Source organism: Equus caballus, chromosome 5, assembly GCF_041296265.1.
Source record: "Equus caballus isolate H_3958 breed thoroughbred chromosome 5, TB-T2T, whole genome shotgun sequence".
Taxonomy (NCBI): domain Eukaryota; kingdom Metazoa; phylum Chordata; class Mammalia; order Perissodactyla; family Equidae; genus Equus; species Equus caballus.
Genome location: NC_091688.1, coordinates 90309256 through 90327791, shown reverse-complemented (window position 1 = coordinate 90327791; position 18536 = coordinate 90309256). Strand labels below are relative to the sequence as shown.

Sequence of the window (18536 nt, the reverse complement as noted above, 5' to 3'; positions counted from 1 at the left end):
TAAAATACAGGTTGTTTTAAATTAGAATCCAGTATTCAATTTTTATATTTTACTAGTCTTAAGCTTCAGTAAAACACATCTACAAAATGGGACTTCTTTACTATTTATTAATAAAATTTTTACTCTCATGTTTTCCGTAATTTCATTTTTCATACTTGGATTTAGAATGTATCTAATCAGATTCTGATGGTACAAATAAAGGTTTCGAATTCATTTCTATTTTCTGTTTCAATAAGTATTTCTTATATTGCTTATTCTGCTCTGTCTTTACCTAATTTCCTCTTATCTTATTTTTTTTAACTTTCTTTTCTTTATTTTCTTCTAACGAAGATTCTGCTTTCTTCATCTAAACCTATCCAAAAATCCTATGTGCCAAAACTTGGCAAGGGTGATATAAAGGATAAGTTTGAAGCCATGCAGAGAGCCAGGGAAGAAAGAAATCAAAGGAGATCTAGAGACGAAAAGCAAAGAAGAAAAGAACAATATATTAGAGAGAGAGAATGGAACAGGAGAAAGCAGGAGGTTATTTTATTTTACTTTATTGTTATGCAAATACTCATTTTCATCTTTTTAATTTACATTTTATTATTCACATTAATCACATTTCATATTAACTATAAAATAATTTTCTGTAGTTATAAACTAATTTCAAACTCTGCATATAATATGACTTAGTCTAAACTTTGGACATGTTCATATTAATTTATGTAACCATCTAGATTAAAGAAATGCTTGCTTCTGATGATGAAGAGGTATCTTCTAAAGTAGAAAAGGCCTATGTCCCAAAGCTAACAGGTAAGAAACCTGAGGGGTAAGTTGTAAATTAAATTGCAAAAAAGGAAACATAGCAAAATATCAGACATGTTTCATACATTCTTAGGAACCGTGAAAGGTAAATTTGCTGAAATGGAGAAGCAAAGACAAGAGGAACAAAGGAAGAGAACGGAGGAGGAGCGAAAACGCAGAATTGAACAGGATATGTTAGAAAAGAGGAAGATACAACGTGAATTAGCAAAAAGGGCTGAGCAGGTACACACTAAACGTTAAATTGTTATTTGCTTCAGAAACTAATTTTACAGAGTAAAACTAATCAGTATGTTGCCTAATGAAAATATTTTAATATAACATAGACCTATTAAATAGCTGCTATCTCGAAAACAAGATCTTAAGCACAAATATTTAATGTCAAATGCCTAGAAGGATAAGGGCAGAATGTGCCTATTTTAAGGTTGAATACTGAGATGACTTTTCTTCTTTACCATCTTACCATTCTGTCCACGTTCCTTACAGTGTCCACACTCCTTATTTTTCCTGACATGTTAGAAGATTTTACAAAGAAGTACGGCAATTTCATACATAAACTATCCACAAGCATCTAACAAGATGCTGGTCTTTTAATAGCAATCAGTAAATACTTTTTGGTTATTATAAAGCACCAAGGTGTAATTAGGATATCTTCCTAATCAAGAATTTGAAACAAATTAAATCATTTTATTTAATAATGGTATTATTAGCTAGCTTGTTAACTTTTTTTAAAGTTGCGGACAGGAGTAGGAGAGGGGAGAAATGTGTGACAGTCATTTCCTTCATATAGCTATAACTTGTCCATAGCCACAGAGGACAAATTAGAAGAGAGAAAAGTAGTAGTATGATTTTACATAGTCTCTTAATGAACTGAGAATTCCCATATATTTTTAGATCAGAGCATGAGTACTAAGAGGCTGGTAAGTATTTTTAAAATACTCAAGAATCTGATCTAATTTCCAGAAAACATTAATCTCTCAAAATTATTAGTCATTATAATGACGTAGAAACTTAAAGTCTAATAGTCATAATTGCATTTTATTGAGAACTGATCAATTCACAAAATTTCTTTAATATATTGATACTTATGTTATAAATTATCTGTAGTATACAGTTGAAAACATGACAGAAGACAATTATCCTGTTTATGTACTTCAATCTGGTATACACTGTAAGATCAAAAAGATGATCAATGTATTGAGCTTAATGAGATGATAATGGTATTTATCTCCCGGAATTATTAATAAGATTATATGAGTTAATAAATGCAAAGCACTTAGAAAAGTGCCTGGTACAAAGTAAGCGGGCTATAAATACTTAATGTTTTACCTAGATAATATTATATATAGATAAAATGTCATGAAACCATTTTAGTTTCTCCTTCTCTCATCAATATTTTAACAAATATCCTAACATAGTCTTCACAGTATGTTGTCTCTTTAAAAAACATTTTAATTGTGAATTGTACTTGACATTTTTTGCCTCCTCTTTAAGTGCCTTAAATCTATTTGCTATGCTCCTTTCAGTTTCCACTACGTTTATAAAAAGAAAAGTGACAAAGAAGGCAAAGCATATGCTATACTTGCATGTCAAAGAAATTTATTTACCCCAGACTTTGCAAATAACCACTTCCAAGACATGAATAGCCACTTGTATGCTGGCAAATAATGACATGCCAGATGAATTATAGAAAAGAATTGGAATTTCCTATATTGTATTACTTTGTACCTCTTTATCTGAGGAAAGGATGGTATATATTTTACCTCTGCCACCTCCAGTCATCAAAGATTAGTATTCATTTTGCAATGAAATTTCACAAGGGAATACAATTATAATAAATATTATAAATTATATATTATAAATATAAAATATATCACTATGTAACTATATAAATTATGCAATAAGGTAATACAATATAATAAAATATGTAATTAAAATATATGGTGTTTGGCAGCAAATAATGGGTATGCACACGGGGTTAATCTCCTTCTTTTAAATCTTGTGTCCTTTTTCAAAAAGCACTGATTGCTCAGTAGACTTTAAGACCCATTACAACCCGGGGGACTGAATATGTACGTAGTGGTTTCTCAAAGAAAAACTATGTGTGTGTTGAAGAGGTGAGTTTGAATATGAGGAAGATGTAGGATACTCAGAGAGAGATGGAAACAAAATATAACCATGAAAAAGAACCACTTGGTTACTAACTCTTGATACTACATGGCAGGATGCCATATAATCCTGGTTAATGAAACTTTTGGCCTATTAAATTGTTTGAGAATGTGTAGGTACAGCAAAATAAACTTTTAATAGTAATTTCATCTTGCAACTATAGAAAGTTTAATTTTAAAATTAATTTGCTTTAATCCAATTAAGTATGTTTTCTGTTCAAATCTGATAAAATTTAATGTATCTTTGAATATAATAGGTAAAGTATGACATAGGTAGTCAAGAAAATTCTTAATGTTTGTTTGAAAAATCCACTTGTACAAGTGCATATTCAAGAATGCTATAGAAGGGATTCCTGAGTCAGGAAAGTAGCTGAGTGACCTTCAAGGTAATTACCAGTTCTGAGATTCTAGGATCACATGATGAATTAAAAATGGGGGTACTTTGTATACTAGATGTTAGAACCAAAGACCAATAAAATTTGGGGGAGAATCTTAATTTAGTATAATCTGGTTATCTTTGAGGATACTCTGATGGGCAAGGTTAACATCTATCAATTTAGAAAAGAGAACATATTGGTGGGGGATTGGGGTGTTGAAAAAAAGGGAAGAAAAGGAAGTTGATTTGTGAAGGAGTTTTCTTTCCATAAATCAAAAGATATAGTTGAGAAGCAGCTCTTCAGTGGTAGCTTCTGAAAGCCAACGCTATGCCTAAACTGAATATCTCAGTTCTCTGTGGATATACTGACACCATAGTCACTTAAATGAACTCATCTTTTTCCTTGTTTGTTGAAACCCAATGAAAAAAATTCTATCTTTTGTTGTTTTGGTAATAATTTAAAATAAGCAAAGAAGAAAGCAAAAAAAAAACAAAAAAAAACCTCTCCAAGTACAGGGTACTGTCTTACCATAAGCTAATCAAAATCTGAGAAAGCTGTAGCAGCAAGAAAAAGAAATTTGAGATTAAGAAATTTAGAATTTCTCTTCCCTATACTCTCAATGTCTGGCTTCTCATCATATAACCTAGAACCTTTTATTGAGAGATTAATGTGATTTGTAGAGGAATTGTTAGCATGCTTTTGAAAGGACATAATTTTGTAATTATTTTATTATAGATCCATTAAAGTTTTTCTTAGTATAATGCATCATTCAATAAAACCTTCACCATTTACAGAGCAAATCAGTGTAATAAATAATTCTGTAACAAAGCAAATTATTCTGAACAAAACTACTAAAAACAAACTATTAAAATATTAAGTAGAGGCCAGCCCTGGTGGCCTAGTGGTTGAGTTGGTGTGCTCCGCTTCAGTGGCCCGGGGTTTCTTTCCCAGGCATGGACCTACACCACTTGTCTATCAGTGCCCATGCTGTGGCAGTGGCTCACATACAAAAAATAGAGGAAGATTGGCAACAGATGTTAGCTCAGGGCCAATCTTCCTCAAAAACAACAATTAAGTAGATTATTTTTAATGAATGATTTGTTCAGAATAATTTATTTTTCAAGAAATTTGGTATCTTAGTAAAATGTATTATTTCTTCCTTGACAGAGAATATAGAAAAGTGGGGTGATGAAAGAATAGGAACTGACCCAGTCCAGTTCCTAGTATAAGACAAGGTGCAACACAATTTCCTTAGACAGTGTGAGGAACAAACTACTTCCAGACTCTTTCGTTGGTGTTAAAAATCAAATTAAAACAATAAACAATCTGAATTTTTACTTCCTAACTTTTCCCATTTTCCTATTGCTTATGTTCCCTCTTTCTGAACTCTCAAACATTGCATTATTTAAATCATTTATCTTCTCTCATTTCTCAGTTTGTTACGTACATTAATTAGCCTGCCCCTCAAATTAATCTAATGATATTTCTTATGAGAAATGGCCAAAAGCTCCCTCCTTTTGAATGAGGCCCTTTCCTACCTAGATCTAGTCAAAATATAGGGTACACAATTTTGAATGTCAGAATTATTTTCCCTTCTAAACGAGCCATGTGAAAGCCTACTCCTTTGACCACACTTTATTATTGTCAGTTATATTTTTGCCATGTATTTATATTGTAAAATATAGTCATGATGATGATTTGATTACTAATGACAGGTTTTCCTTTTGTTAGGCAGAGACAGAGAATGGAGAAATGTTTCTGTATCTCAGTTTATATTACTAATTTAATTAACAATTGCTGCTTTTGTAAGCTTACAGCCAGGTCATAAGAGTTTGGTCCATTATTCAAATTCCAGAATTACAAAGGTAGGCTTTATTTTAATTTTTTCTTAATATGTTGTTCCCTAGATATTGATGTTGATATCAAAATGCAAAAACTAATATAAGGTTTAATCTCCATTTAAAAGGACATAATTGGCTAATTTGGAGGAATATTAAAATATTTCAAAAATTATAAATTTGAAAATTTACCATAAGCACAACTAAACTACTTTTCAGTTGTATGTTTAAAAACAAAAAGCAGAAATCCAATGTAATGTAATGATATGAAATTCTCATTCAATAGATTGAGGACATAAACAATACGGGAACTGAATCAGCATCAGAGGTAAATGGACATTTCCTTTAATGAAACGTTCACCTAAAACTATCTGATTCACAAATAATCTATTAAAAAATTAAAAGTTTTTATTCTTTTTATTATAAATATAGCAACAACAACAAAAAGGATGAAAATATTTTGCAAAAGCAAGATCATACTTTTGCTCTTTCAAACACTATAGCTTAGTGTTTTTAAAGAAAAGTATGTTTTTGCTTTCATGGTTAAATTAGAGACGCAAATCTGAGTTTGAGATACTCTGCCAAGACTATATAGTTCTTGAACTTTTACTAATAGTTGAGATTGTTGAAAGCTAACATTTTAAAAGGGCAGTTTTCTTTTCATCATTTGTCTTCTTTCCTCAGAGTTCCTGGTGGTTTGTTTCGGTTATTACATACTGTTAGAGAGTGCAGTATCTGTTACCGTGAAGGAATGTTCAACAACCACAAAAATTTTAGTTTTCCCTTTTTAACTAACAGAGAAAGTTATAAATCAATCAATTTGATGGTGTGCCTAAAATTTCAGCCACATAAATTGGAAGCAATTTTATTTTAGGAGCATGTGTTACAAATTATAGCTTCTCTTTATTTTTGAAAAAAGTTCAGAGGCAACAATGGATTATGTAATGGAACTAATTAAAATGCACTTTAAAAACAACAAATTTGAGACTATTTTAATAGGCTCAAATGCCAAATCATTTTATAATATAAATGTTTTATAAGTCACTTGAAAATACTGTTTTTTTCCCCTCTCACTAAATACTAATTTTATTAACTATTTAAAAACTCGCATGGAGAGAAAAATCATATGGAGACACTGTTTTGTGTGTTTAAACTGAATCCAGTCACCATCAAATTGGTTTAGAGTACACTCACATGCACATTACCTTTTGTGGGATTAGTGCACGGATAGCTAAATTCAGATAATATCATGCAGTTTTATCCAAACAGCTGTATTAACGTCATCTTCTAGGAACGAAGAGGCTCCTTGAACCTTGTCAGCAATGGATTTCAATAAGATTAACTCATAATGTAGAGGGAACTCAGAGAAAGAGCTATTTAATAGAAATCTGTAAAAAAATATAAATTTTTCTTCTTCATAACACTGATGGCAATGTAATGAAATTCACCAATGATGGAGGTAAAGTCTTGTGAAACCTGAATTTTAATTAGGGGGAAATATGCTAATTATCTATTTTGTAAATTAGGAAGGAGATGAGTCACTGCTTGTAACAGTGGTACCTAGCAAATCACACAAAGCATCTGGAAAAATAAAAAAGAATTTCGAGGATCTAGAAAAAGAACGAGAAGAAAAAGAAAGGGTCAGATATGAAGAGGATAAAAGAATAAGATATGAAGAACAACGACGATCTCTCAAGGAAGCAAAGTGTCTTTCGTTGGTCATGGTAATTTTTTTTTTTGTCAGGGAGCAAATCAAAGCAGTTAAGTTGGTTAGCAGCATTTCCCTTTATGATTAACAGATGGGTTTTCATAATGTTTTCTTAGGATGATGAACTGGAAAGTGAGGCTAAAAAAGAATCACTTTCTCCTGGAAAATTGAAACTAACTTTTGAAGAATTGGAAAGACAAAGACAAGAAAACCGGAGGAAGCAAGCTGAAGAGGAAGCAAGACAACGTTTAGAAGAAGAGAAGCGTGCTTTTGAAGAAGCAAGGCGGCAAATGGTAAAACAAACATGTATATATAATGTTTATCTATATAATGACATAATTTATAATTTAATAAATGATATATATATACTTTATATAATAGTATATAAATGTTATATATAAAACATTTAATATTAGGGAAGGTAGCTGGCTTTAGATAAGGTTCAATCCTATAAATTCAAGGAGATTTTCTATATAAAAGGGTCTGATTTTGAAACTGTATACATATTGAACATATAAGATTCATTTATATTATTTTCTAGTTTCCATCTGGGGACATTTATCTAATATGCTTTAAATTTTTATTTTTATAAATTGTTGTAAATATGCAAAATAATTACTCAATGAACTTGGTTTCTCTTCCTCTGTTAGTTCAGACTGCAGTGTATTTAAACACAGGGTGCAGCACATTTTCAAGTCTAATCATAAGTGTACACTCAGTTTCAGTCCAGTTTTGCAAATGTTTGAACATATCAAAGTTAGTTTGCTATGGAATATGCAGTTTGCCATACTAAGTATGTACGTATGTGTGTGTCTGTATATATTATATGTGTATATATGTATATAGCGTAGTGTATATAGTGTAGTGGTTAAGAGTATGGATTTTGGAACCACACTGCCTGGATTCAGATATCTACCACTTGGTAAGTGTGTCACCATGAACAAATTATTTAACCTATATCTTAGTTTCTTCATTTGTAAAATGGTGAAAATAATTGTGCCTACTTCTTAAATTGTTAAATGAGTTAATACAGAAAGCAGTTGAAGTAGTGTCTGGCATATAATAAGTGCTTTAAAGTTTTTACTATTATTATTAATAAATTTATCAATAAAAATAAAATTTAAATAACAGATTCCAAATCTCATTATAAGAAGTTAAAAATGGAACAGCTATAATTTTTTAAAGCTCTCAGAATTTCTTGACCAACTTTTATTAATGATGTTCTAAAAACTATATCTTCAAAATTTCAACTTTCTAGATATTTGTTTGAAAATGTTATTAGTTTTGGGTAATTACAGTTGCATAATACCTACACATTTTAGATATCACTGGTGGTTAATTTAATGAAAAGATAAAGAAAAATCATTAGTTAATCTAATCATTTCAATGAATAATATTAAATTAGAATTTTAACTATAAAACCATAAAATTTGAATTTTATATAAAAGACTTCCAGATAATCTTTTATCTGATTAGTATAAGGAAAAGTACCATAGTTCATAGTAAAAAATCCATGAAAATTACAAAAGGAGAACTTTATTTTATTACCAAAGAGATTCTGTTTAGGTATACTTGAACCTCAATTTAAGTATACACACACACACACACACACGTGTTTTATGTTTGTTCTGGGAGAGTTAATATTTAATAGAACTCTTAAATGATGCCTTAAAAAATTTTAAACACTCTATCTTATCTATTTAAAAATTTGACTTGCTTGAAAAATTTTATTTAACTTGAGTACATCTTTATTTGGAATTTCTCCAAATTTGAGTATTTTATCATATAAGACATTATAAAGGAAGGTGATTTTGGTCAAGTATATTAAGGGCAAAGAAACATTCCTGTATGAGGTGGCTGATTGGTGCTTTTTGATTGATAATTCATTCCTGTCTTTGATGAATCTCAATTCTTAGTAATGAGTTGTTTCTTGGTTAGGTAAATGAGGAGGGGGAAAACCAAGAGACAGAAAAAATTTTTAAAGGGTACCGCCCTGGTAAACTCAAACTCAGTTTTGAAGAAATAGAAAGACAAAGGAGAGAAGATGAAAAAAGGAAAGCAGAAGAAGAAGCCAGAAGAAGAATAGAGGAAGAAAAGAAGGCATTTGCTGAAGCAAGGAGAAGCATGGTAAGACAGAACGTACCTGAAAAATGCCACTAGGATTCAACATTTTAGAATATGTTAAGAGAAATCATTAAACTTTGGGGAATACTCTATTATTTCTGGAATTTGAGCCAAGAGTAGGGATGGCAGGTAAGTTTTAAAGCCTCCTATGGTATGCGCCCAGTCAGTTAAAGGTGTTCACTTCAGTGTAGTGTTGAGAAGGTTCTGATTAAATTGCTGTGCCTGGCATAGGGGATTGAATATTCTCTTCCTTCTCTGGGAAGGCATGTTTCCCAGAACTAAGTACCTAAGCAGGGAGTTTCCTACGCCCACCTTTCCTTCCCTCCTCTCCATTCTCCTCTCCCTTCACACATTTCCTCCTGCCTTCCCTCATTCCTTCCTTTCCTTCCTTCTTTCTTTCTTTTCAATTTCCATCCCATCTGGTATATATTAAATGGCCAAAGCCATTTAATCACAATTATTTAACTCTCCAAAATGGTCACCCATCACTTCTGGATATTATTACCCAACTTCTCTCTGCCACAAATTTTTATTTCTTTTTTCTTTTTTTCTTTTTAAAGATTTTATTTTTCCCCCTTTTTCTCCCCAAAGCCCCCCGGTACATAGTTGTGTATTCTTTGTTGTGGGTTCTTCTAGTTGTGGCATGTGGGACGCTGCCTCAGCGTGGTCTGATGAGCAGTGCCATGTCCGCGCCCAGGATTCGAACTGACGAAACACTGGGCCGCCTGCAGCGGAGCGCGCGAACTTAACCACTCGGCCACGGGGCCAGCCCAACACAAATTTTTTATTTCTTATACTATTTTAATGTTTGTAAAATGTACCGCTATCTGACAAACTTTATTTTCAAGCAAGTTGACATATGAATGCTGCATCCCCTTCTTGACACATTCTAATTGGCTTCAGTGATGTGACCTGGCTTTCTTCCTAAGTCTGGGTGAGTTTCAGACACATTTATCCACGTGTTTATTTGGCTTCATCACTCACCCAGATGCTTAAATCACAAACTTGGGAGCCTTCAACACTTCCACCTTCTCATTCATGCCTCACATCAAATCATTCACTAAGTCTGATTTGTTCTACCTCCTAAATCACTCTAAAAATCTGTCAGTTTTTCCCCATTTCCCACTGCCACTATTAATCAAGGTCACTGTTACCCCTTGTCTCAGGCCAACTCCTAATTAACTTGCTTTCTTGTCTATAATCCATTCTTCTCTGTAAAGCCAGGAGTGATCTTTCTTTCTTTCTTTTTAAAGTAAATCTGATTACTTTACTATTTTGCTTAAAAATTTTCTACTTCCCTTAAGCAAAAATCCAAAAACATGGTTTTTTTTTTGGTGAGGAATATTTGCCCTGAGCATCTATGCCAATCTTCCTCTATTTTCTATGTGGGTCACAGCCACAGCATGGCCACTGATGAGTGGTGTAGGCCCATGCCTGAGAACTGAACCTGGGCCACTGAAGCAGAGTGTGCTGAACTTAACCACTAGGCACCAGGGATGGCCCCAAAAATTACAAAAACTTTTTTTTTGGTGAGGAAGATTGGCCCTGAGCTAACTTATGTTTATTGTCAATCTTCCTCTTTTTGCTTGAGGAAAGCCAACCCTGAGCTAACATCTGTGCCAGTCTTCCTCCATTTTGTATGTGGGATAGCTCAACAGCATGACTAGTGAGTGGGGTAGGTCCACGCCCGGGATCCGAACCTGCGAACCCAAGCCACTGAAGCAGAGCTTGAAGAACTTTAACTACGTGGCTGTACTAGAAATGCATTCTAGTATAACAAACTTCCTATAAATGTGTGTCGAATAAGTAATATTAAAACTATCCTATGTGTAATATGAGGTAATCCTTGATTACAAATGGCTTCTAGAAACCCTACAAACATTGTGAAAACACTTAATTTTTGGAGAATAAACAAGGTTCAGAAGTGGTAGACAAGAAGTAGCTGTGAAGATCAGGAGGTCTAATTCTGGGGGCCGATTTTTAGACCCAAACTGCCTTTTTACCATGATTCACTAATGGAAAAAGTGCAGGGCAGGAAAACTGCATTAAACCACAACACTAGTTTCCTAGAGACATTTCTGTATCAGGAAAGAGAAACTTCTTTTTTCATTTATGTTGTTTTCTTGTCCAGGGCCAAGTATTGTAACTTCATATTATAGCTCAGTAACTCATATATTAATAAAAAGAATTTTTTTGGTACTTTTTGGATTGTAAGACCATATAAACATTGTTTCTGAGTTGAACTGGTTCTGTGGTAGAGCTTTCATATATAAAACTTGGAGTGAATAAATGATAACCCTGTGCCTCTCTCTTTCTCCTATGTCTATTTCAGCCACAGGGTTACAATTCAGGCCAGAAGTTTATGTATATACTTTCAGGGGATAGAAAAACAGAATTAGGTAATTGATTTTTGTGGTAAAATATATTCCAAGTCAACGGTTTAAAAGCAAAGTTTCTATTTTTAATCTAGAGATTGCCTGTATGTATAGAGGGAATGATAATGTAATAATAAAACTGCCATCTGGTAGCATACTGTAGTGTCAGGCACACTACTAAGTACTCCCAAACTTTATTTAATTCTCATGACAACTCTATGAAAGTTGTCGCAGACAAAGAAACTCAGACTTGGAGAAGCTAGCTAACTTGTCCACAGTCACAACTAATTGGCAGCTAGACATGTAATTCATGAAATTACAAAAAGTAGGCTAAATCATTATCTATAATTTTATTAGACTTTTCAAGTTTTGACTCCCCCCTTTGCCATTAGCATTTGTGTTGACTTTGGACAAGTTACTTTTCAGTGCTTCATTTCCCTCATCTATAAAATGGGGATATTAATAATAGTATTACAGGATTAAATAAGTTAATACATATAAAGTGCTTAGAATGGTACCTGGAAGCTCTAAGTAAGTATTAACTATTATTATTTATTTTTAATTAGCCTGACAATAAATAAATCAGTATAATAAAATCATAGCATCAAGAGTGATATTTTTTGCCTGATTATGAAGGGATCATGATGGGTTATCTAATTCATTCAGACAAAACCATGATTTAACAGAAATGGTTGATTTTAATTGCCAGAATGGGGATTCATTTTAATCTAAAAAGTGTTCTCGATATTAGGAAATCTTACTGTCTAATTCAAATTACTGATAGTATAAAGTCAGTATTTCTTTGTGTTCATTGGAATGGAGAAAAGATGGTCAGCATTTCTCTGTAACTAGAAAATACCTTAATCTTATATATATATATATTTTTTTTCCTGAGGAAGATTAGCCCTGAGCTAACATCTCTGCCAATCTTCCTCTATTTTTTATGTGGGTCACCACCACAACATGGCTGACAAGTGGTCTAGGTCCATGCCTGGGATCTGAACCTGTGAACCTAGGCTACCAAAGTGGAGTGTGCCAAACTTAATCTTATATTTTCTAATAATTCTTACCTTGTTTATTGTTTTATACTTTAGAAGAGAATTTAGGTCTCCTGGTTTTAGTTCATTGCAAAACTTTTATATCTAAGTAATCACAGTTTCTACAAGTGATATCCCTTTTTAGTATGGATAATTCTGGCAAGAGTGGTAAAAGAATTATTTTAAATAGGTAGTAGATGATGACTCCCCAGAGATGTATAAAACAATCTCTCAAGAATCTCTTACACCTGGAAAACTGGAAATTAACTTTGAAGAATTATTAAAACAAAAAATGGAAGAAGAAAAACGACGAACAGAGGAGGTACGGAAGCATAAGCTAGAGATGGAAAAACAGGAGTTTGAACAACTGAGACAAGAAATGGGACAGGTAAAATCTTAATATCCATTTATATTCCACAAGTATTTATTAATCTAAGTATTTTACATGTATTACCTTACAATCACTTTCTAAGTATTTTTATTCACATAAAGTATACTCAATGAGGCACTTGGTACAAGTTTCAGCATAGTTAGTTGTACTTTCTAGGCTGTGTAACTCTACTCCTTCCTTGCTAGTTTAAAAAATATGTAAGATTGCAAGTGACTGAGATATTACTATAATACCTTAAGTAGGTATTTCTTCTATATACTTCACATTTGTGTTTACACTATGTTTACGTTATGATTGAGAACTGTTGTTCTAAAGTACTCAATATACTCATTTATACTTATTTTCCTTGAAACAAACAGAATTAAATTGATAAATTTAACCAAAATAAGATAAAACTAGAGTAGTACCATGGATACTAATAGGAACATCAGTTTGGCAAGTCTTTGAATCAATTTATTTTACTAAATTATTCTGAGATACAACTTTGATGCTGTTAAATATTTTAGTATGATTTCTCTAGTACTGAAATGAATTAAACACATACACACACCACACACAAATATAGACTGTCTGTACAGGGCCAGCTTCAGGAACATCAGCTTGTGCCCTCACAGGATCCTATGTTCAGAAAGGCCGCACTTAGGGTTTAATGCTCTGAGGCTGCCATTTTGAAATTTTTAATAATTTTATCTTTGAATTTGTGTGTTGTAAGTGAAAGCTGATTGGACAATGGAGCATGCACTAGAGTCTTGGAGCCTTGGCTCACCTTCTGCTATGTCCTTGCTTCCCCACAGTGGGTTCTCAGCAAGCCTCTTCCACCTTCTGATGTGCCAAGGCCTGTCTAACCTTCTCTTTCCTGCCCCTGGACGCTGCTGCCCTCTATCTGGATGGCCAACTAGTTGTGTAGGTGGGAGAGGGAGTGGGCCAGCATCAGCATCCTACCCTAACCCTTAGCCTCTGGCGCAGGGGCCTGGCAGGGTCGGGCATCAGTGCACAGCCCTGTGACTTGGGGCCAAGTGAGCAGTGGCTGTCCCAGCCTTGGACTGGCAGTGACATGGCATTTTTGGCAGGCGACTTGGTGGGGCTCCCTTGCCAACTCCTTATCTAGGAACTGAGTGGGTTTCTATGCAGAGGTTACAGTCTCTTAGAAGTTGTCTCTTTTTCAAGAGTTGGGGCAGTGGGCCTGTGGGGATATTTACTTCCTTGCCCTAGGCGACCAAGAGACTATAAATGCTGTATAAGTATATGGTAATAATAAAATATCATGAATATGCTGTAGGAAAATAATTCAAAGTCTAGCCTCAAAATTAAAAAAAATGTAATAGAGTTTATTTTATAAAGGAAGCTGAAAATGAATTATCTGTCTAGAAAAACTAACTTCTAAATTAGAATATATTTTAGTATGCTACTGAGATGTAATCTAACTAATATACCGCAGTGTGTAACTGTCAGACATTCTGGTGCTATTGAGTGACTTACCTCACTATGTCTGGGCGTTTTCAAGCAAGTAGCAAGCCAATCCCAAGATCACCTAGACTGTAGTCAATTAGTTCGATCATTGATTTTCATCACAGTGATTTGGGAACCACTGTAACACAATGTATATCATAAATTTGTTACTTTCTGGTATTTTAGGAATTGCCACATAGACCAAAAATTGGAGGTAGTATAAAGGAATGTTTTCTTTTCTTCCCCTTTGTGGAATCAAGAAATTAAGCCTCATGTCACATCATCCACTGTGATTCCCCCTTACCCCAATTTTTTCTCCCTCTGCCTAGAACTCTAGGTCTTCTCCAGAAGTATACCAGGAATAATTGCAATATTTTACACTCCATATAGTGCGATTAGGGTTTGGTGTAAGAAGTATACAAAGAACTAGTAATGACAGATTGTGAAAAGGCAAGGGAAAAGGAACCTGAATAAAAAGTATTCAAGAAAAAATAGTATAAAGAATGGGAGCCCAGTTTTGGTTGACTCCTTTCCTATCTTTCTTGGCAGAATATAAAATTGACATTACAAGTGATATGTAGCAAAATGACTGTATCTGTAGAAATGCTTAATTCAGTTAATTTGAGTAGTAAGAGTTGTATTTAACTTTATTAGACTATCATCAAAGACAGGAGGAATTTTAGAAATACTCTGGCTATATATAGAGATGAAAAAATTACATCCAGCATTAAGTGACCAGGCAAAAGGCCACACATTGTCAGTCAAAACTAGAACTTGTATCTGCCTCCTAGCCCAGTGTTCTTTCAATTACATTTCTTCACCTTCCCCTAAACAAAGATCTTCCTACAACTCCTAGTAAAAGCTAATCTTGACATTGATATTTTAGTTTGAGCAGGTTATAATGGAACATTCAGTGAGGTTTTGAGCCACATTCTCTAATGAAATGATATTTTAAATGAAATGTTATCTAAGTCTTAAATTTGTAGCACTACTTTTAATTAGTAAATTAAGGTATTGTGTTTAGGGAGATTTTTTTAACCTTAATTTTTGGCTTCAAATAAGAAATGGTGAACACTTTTTGGATGGGTTACTGTGCAAACTGGTTCTTGGTATTTAATATATAAAAATCTTAAATTTTTTGAAGGAAGAGGAAGAAAATGAAACCTTTGAGCTGAGCAGGGAATATGAAGAATTAATCAAATTGAAAAGAAGTGGCTCTATTCAAGCTAAAAATCTAAAAAGCAAGTTTGAAAAAATTGGACAATTGTCTGAAAAAGAAATACAGAAAAAGATAGAAGAAGAACGAGCAAGAAGAAGAGCGATTGACCTTGAAATTAAAGAGCGGGAAGCAGAAAACTTTCATGAGGTATACTATATTTAACTTAGTTGTGGTGTACAGTAATGATAATGAACTCAGAAATAACATTGACTTATTTTAAAGTTTTGGTACTTACAGTTAACCCTAGGTATATATTATAATCTGGAAACTAAATAGCAAAAGCACATTAAAATCTTAAGAGACTTTAAAAGATTTCCCCACTCTAGCATTATTTCAAAATGACTTTTATCAGAATTAAAGCCTATAGTGAACATCAAATGGTTCACTCTAGAAAAATAGTTCAAAAGTATTTATTGGCATTAGTTTCAGTTTGAATCAGTAGAACCAGTGTATATTCGAGGTAAACTCGAGATTATTCTTTGTATAATTCAGAGATTATTATACTTTCTTATTTAAAGATGAGGCCAACAAAGCCTATATGATCTGCTCAAAGTCATGCCAATAATTCAATGGCAGAGCCAAAATCAGAATTCAGATGACATGACTTTGAAGTACCTCCATATGTAAAATAAGGAGGCAATTACTAGATGACTTGTAATGTCCCTTCCAGCTTAAAGACTACTTCTGTGATTATCAATACTGGTTTAAATAGGATCTGGAAAATTTTTTTTTCTGCCAGAATTACCATTTAATAATATTTAACAGCATTTAACCTATATTCTTCTAAAAATGCATTTTCATCAAATATTCAACTAGTAAAAACAGGTGTGGGAAGTTGGGAGGGCCTTCAGAGGATACTGTGAATAAAAAGATACAATGAAGAAATTATGTGCAAATTCTCTGGACTATAAGCAATTCACTATTATTGAGGAAAGCAGAGTGCAAGATCAGCAAAAGATAATGATGAAGATGCAAACACACGTGAGATGACCATGGGTCTTAAATGCCATGCATAGAAGGAATTTTTAAAACGTGGGCTGATATTAACAAATAGTCTTCTTTATAGCTAGACCATGCTGAAGCTAAAGATGGTTTTAGATTCATGCATTAAAAAATTATTTGAATGCCTACTAAGTTCTAGGGATTGTTCTGAACACTGGGAGTACATTGGTGAATAAACCTGCAGCCCTTGCTCATGTAGTGTTTAGAATCTAACTTGGGGGGTGTGTGGAAAACAATTATTGGGTAGTAAATAAAAGCTATGGGGATTAACAAAGCAGGGCAAGGGAAATAGAGAGTATGTGGTACTATTTTGTACAGGGTGGTCAGAGAGGGCCTGATTGATTAGGATTTGAACCAGGGCTGGAATGGAGAGGACAGATAAATATGTAGGATACAAAACTGGCAAGACTTGGGGATGGTGGTGGAGAGGAAGAGAGGGAGAGGAAGTGATCAAAGTACCTGGTACACATGAACATAAGGCAATATGGGAATAAAGGAGTTAGGAAGGAAAAGAGGTCACAAGCTATTTTAGACAAATAGACATGCTGTGGAACATCCAGATATCCATCAATCAAATTGATATGCATCTGAACTTTGTGCAACACTAAAACATAAGGACCTAGTGCCTGGGCTAGTTGTAGATACACCACTTTGTCATTGCTAAAAGCAAACACCATGGCTGTTTTTCACATCTTCTATGTTGTGGCCTGTATTAAGTTTTGGGTACATAAAAGTGCATATAATAGGCCATCAGCCTAATGAGATGAAAATAATTATAATTGTTATAAGTGCTAAAATAGGAGTTATATATTTAGTGTTTACTGGATCAAATAGGGCAGAGTCAATATTCCTAGGAGAGGTTTAACAGGGCTGAGAAAATGAAATTTAAGCTATGAAGGTTGAATAGAAGTTGCAGTTAAAGAGGGGAAGCATTCCAGATTGGAGGGATAATGTGAGTCAACACAAAGGTAAACATTTATCTGGGGAGTGGCAAATAGGTTCAAAGGCAAGGTTCATAGAATAATGGGTGATAGAATAAAAAGCTGGGAAAGTAGGTTGTGGCTAGCTGATGAGGGCATTTTTAACTTTGCAGGGCCCATGATCGGGGAAGAAGGTTTAAGTTTTAGAACAGAGTGATAAAACGTTTGTTTATAAAAGAATTCTGGGATCCTGGAGGATGAACTGGAAGACAGGCACAAGGGCATGAAGTTGGAATCAAGGGAGAAAAATGAACCCAAATTTAACAAAACTCAGTAACAGGTTGTTTATGGAGAGGTGGTTGCTGAGCCTAACATTATTTCAAGATTACCAGGGAAACTAGATGATGCCACAGAGAATTCAGGTCTGGAGAGGTGGGGTGAATCAATTGTTTTGGCCATGTGAAGTTTGAGCTATATGTGGATAAGGGAAAGGCAGTCTCAAACATAAGTGCAGAGCTCAGGTGAGAGGCAGGAGCTAGATTGTAACTTTTTTAGATACTATTTCAAAGTATAGAAGCAAAGCCATTCTTAGAGTTTAATAGTTCGAAGGTGAATGATACAACCCCGGAGAACACCAACATTTAATGTATAGATGGCCATAGATCAGTTGATTCTTTAGAGATAAATGGATCACAGAAGGCAAAGAAAGGTTCAATCAGTACGCACTTGCTTCTTTTTTTTTGTTAAAGGTAGAGAAACCTCAGAGCAGTCATACCTAGCTCTACAAAATATGTAGGTAAGATGATAATAAAAGAAATGAGGTAGGTCAACTCTTGTTGTATTGCTATTACTGGCTCTCTTTTGTATAAAAGGATATGAGATTAGGACATGGCTTATCTCCTGTAACCCCTGAGAATGTCCTGAATGGAGTTTCCTGTGAAGAATGTTGACATCCCTCCTATCATATCCCTCTAGAGGGTCATTGAGATTTCCTTTGAAAACTTGTGTTGGCACAATTTTTGGTATTGAGTGCAATCAACTTCCAGAGTAGGACCCCGCCCCCCCCATTCCCATTTGACCATGTCCGGTTCCCTCCTTTAGAAAATGTCAATGTTGAAGAGGTC

At 33.8% G+C, this 18536-nt stretch overlaps 1 protein-coding gene across 15 annotated transcripts in view; it reads left to right on the top strand.

Annotated features, from left to right (window-relative positions):
* Positions 1-18536, top strand: part of NEXN (nexilin F-actin binding protein) — a 43685-nt gene that overhangs the window by 21302 nt on the left and 3847 nt on the right. For 5 of the 15 annotated variants that reach the window (XM_023641799.2, XM_023641793.2, XM_070268782.1 and 2 more), the window contains 9 exons: positions 331-522; positions 720-795; positions 881-1029; positions 5474-5515; positions 6714-6911; positions 7012-7188; positions 8834-9022; positions 12622-12819; positions 15416-15637. In XM_023641799.2, coding sequence (XP_023497567.1) covers positions 331-522; positions 720-795; positions 881-1029; positions 5474-5515; positions 6714-6911; positions 7012-7188; positions 8834-9022; positions 12622-12819; positions 15416-15637 — 1443 coding nt within the window. The remainder of the gene's footprint in view (positions 1-330; positions 523-719; positions 796-880; positions 1030-5473; positions 5516-6713; positions 6912-7011; positions 7189-8833; positions 9023-12621; positions 12820-15415; positions 15638-18536) is intronic. The other 10 variants (XM_023641796.2, XM_070268786.1, XM_023641801.2 and 7 more) reach the window with 5 other exon arrangements.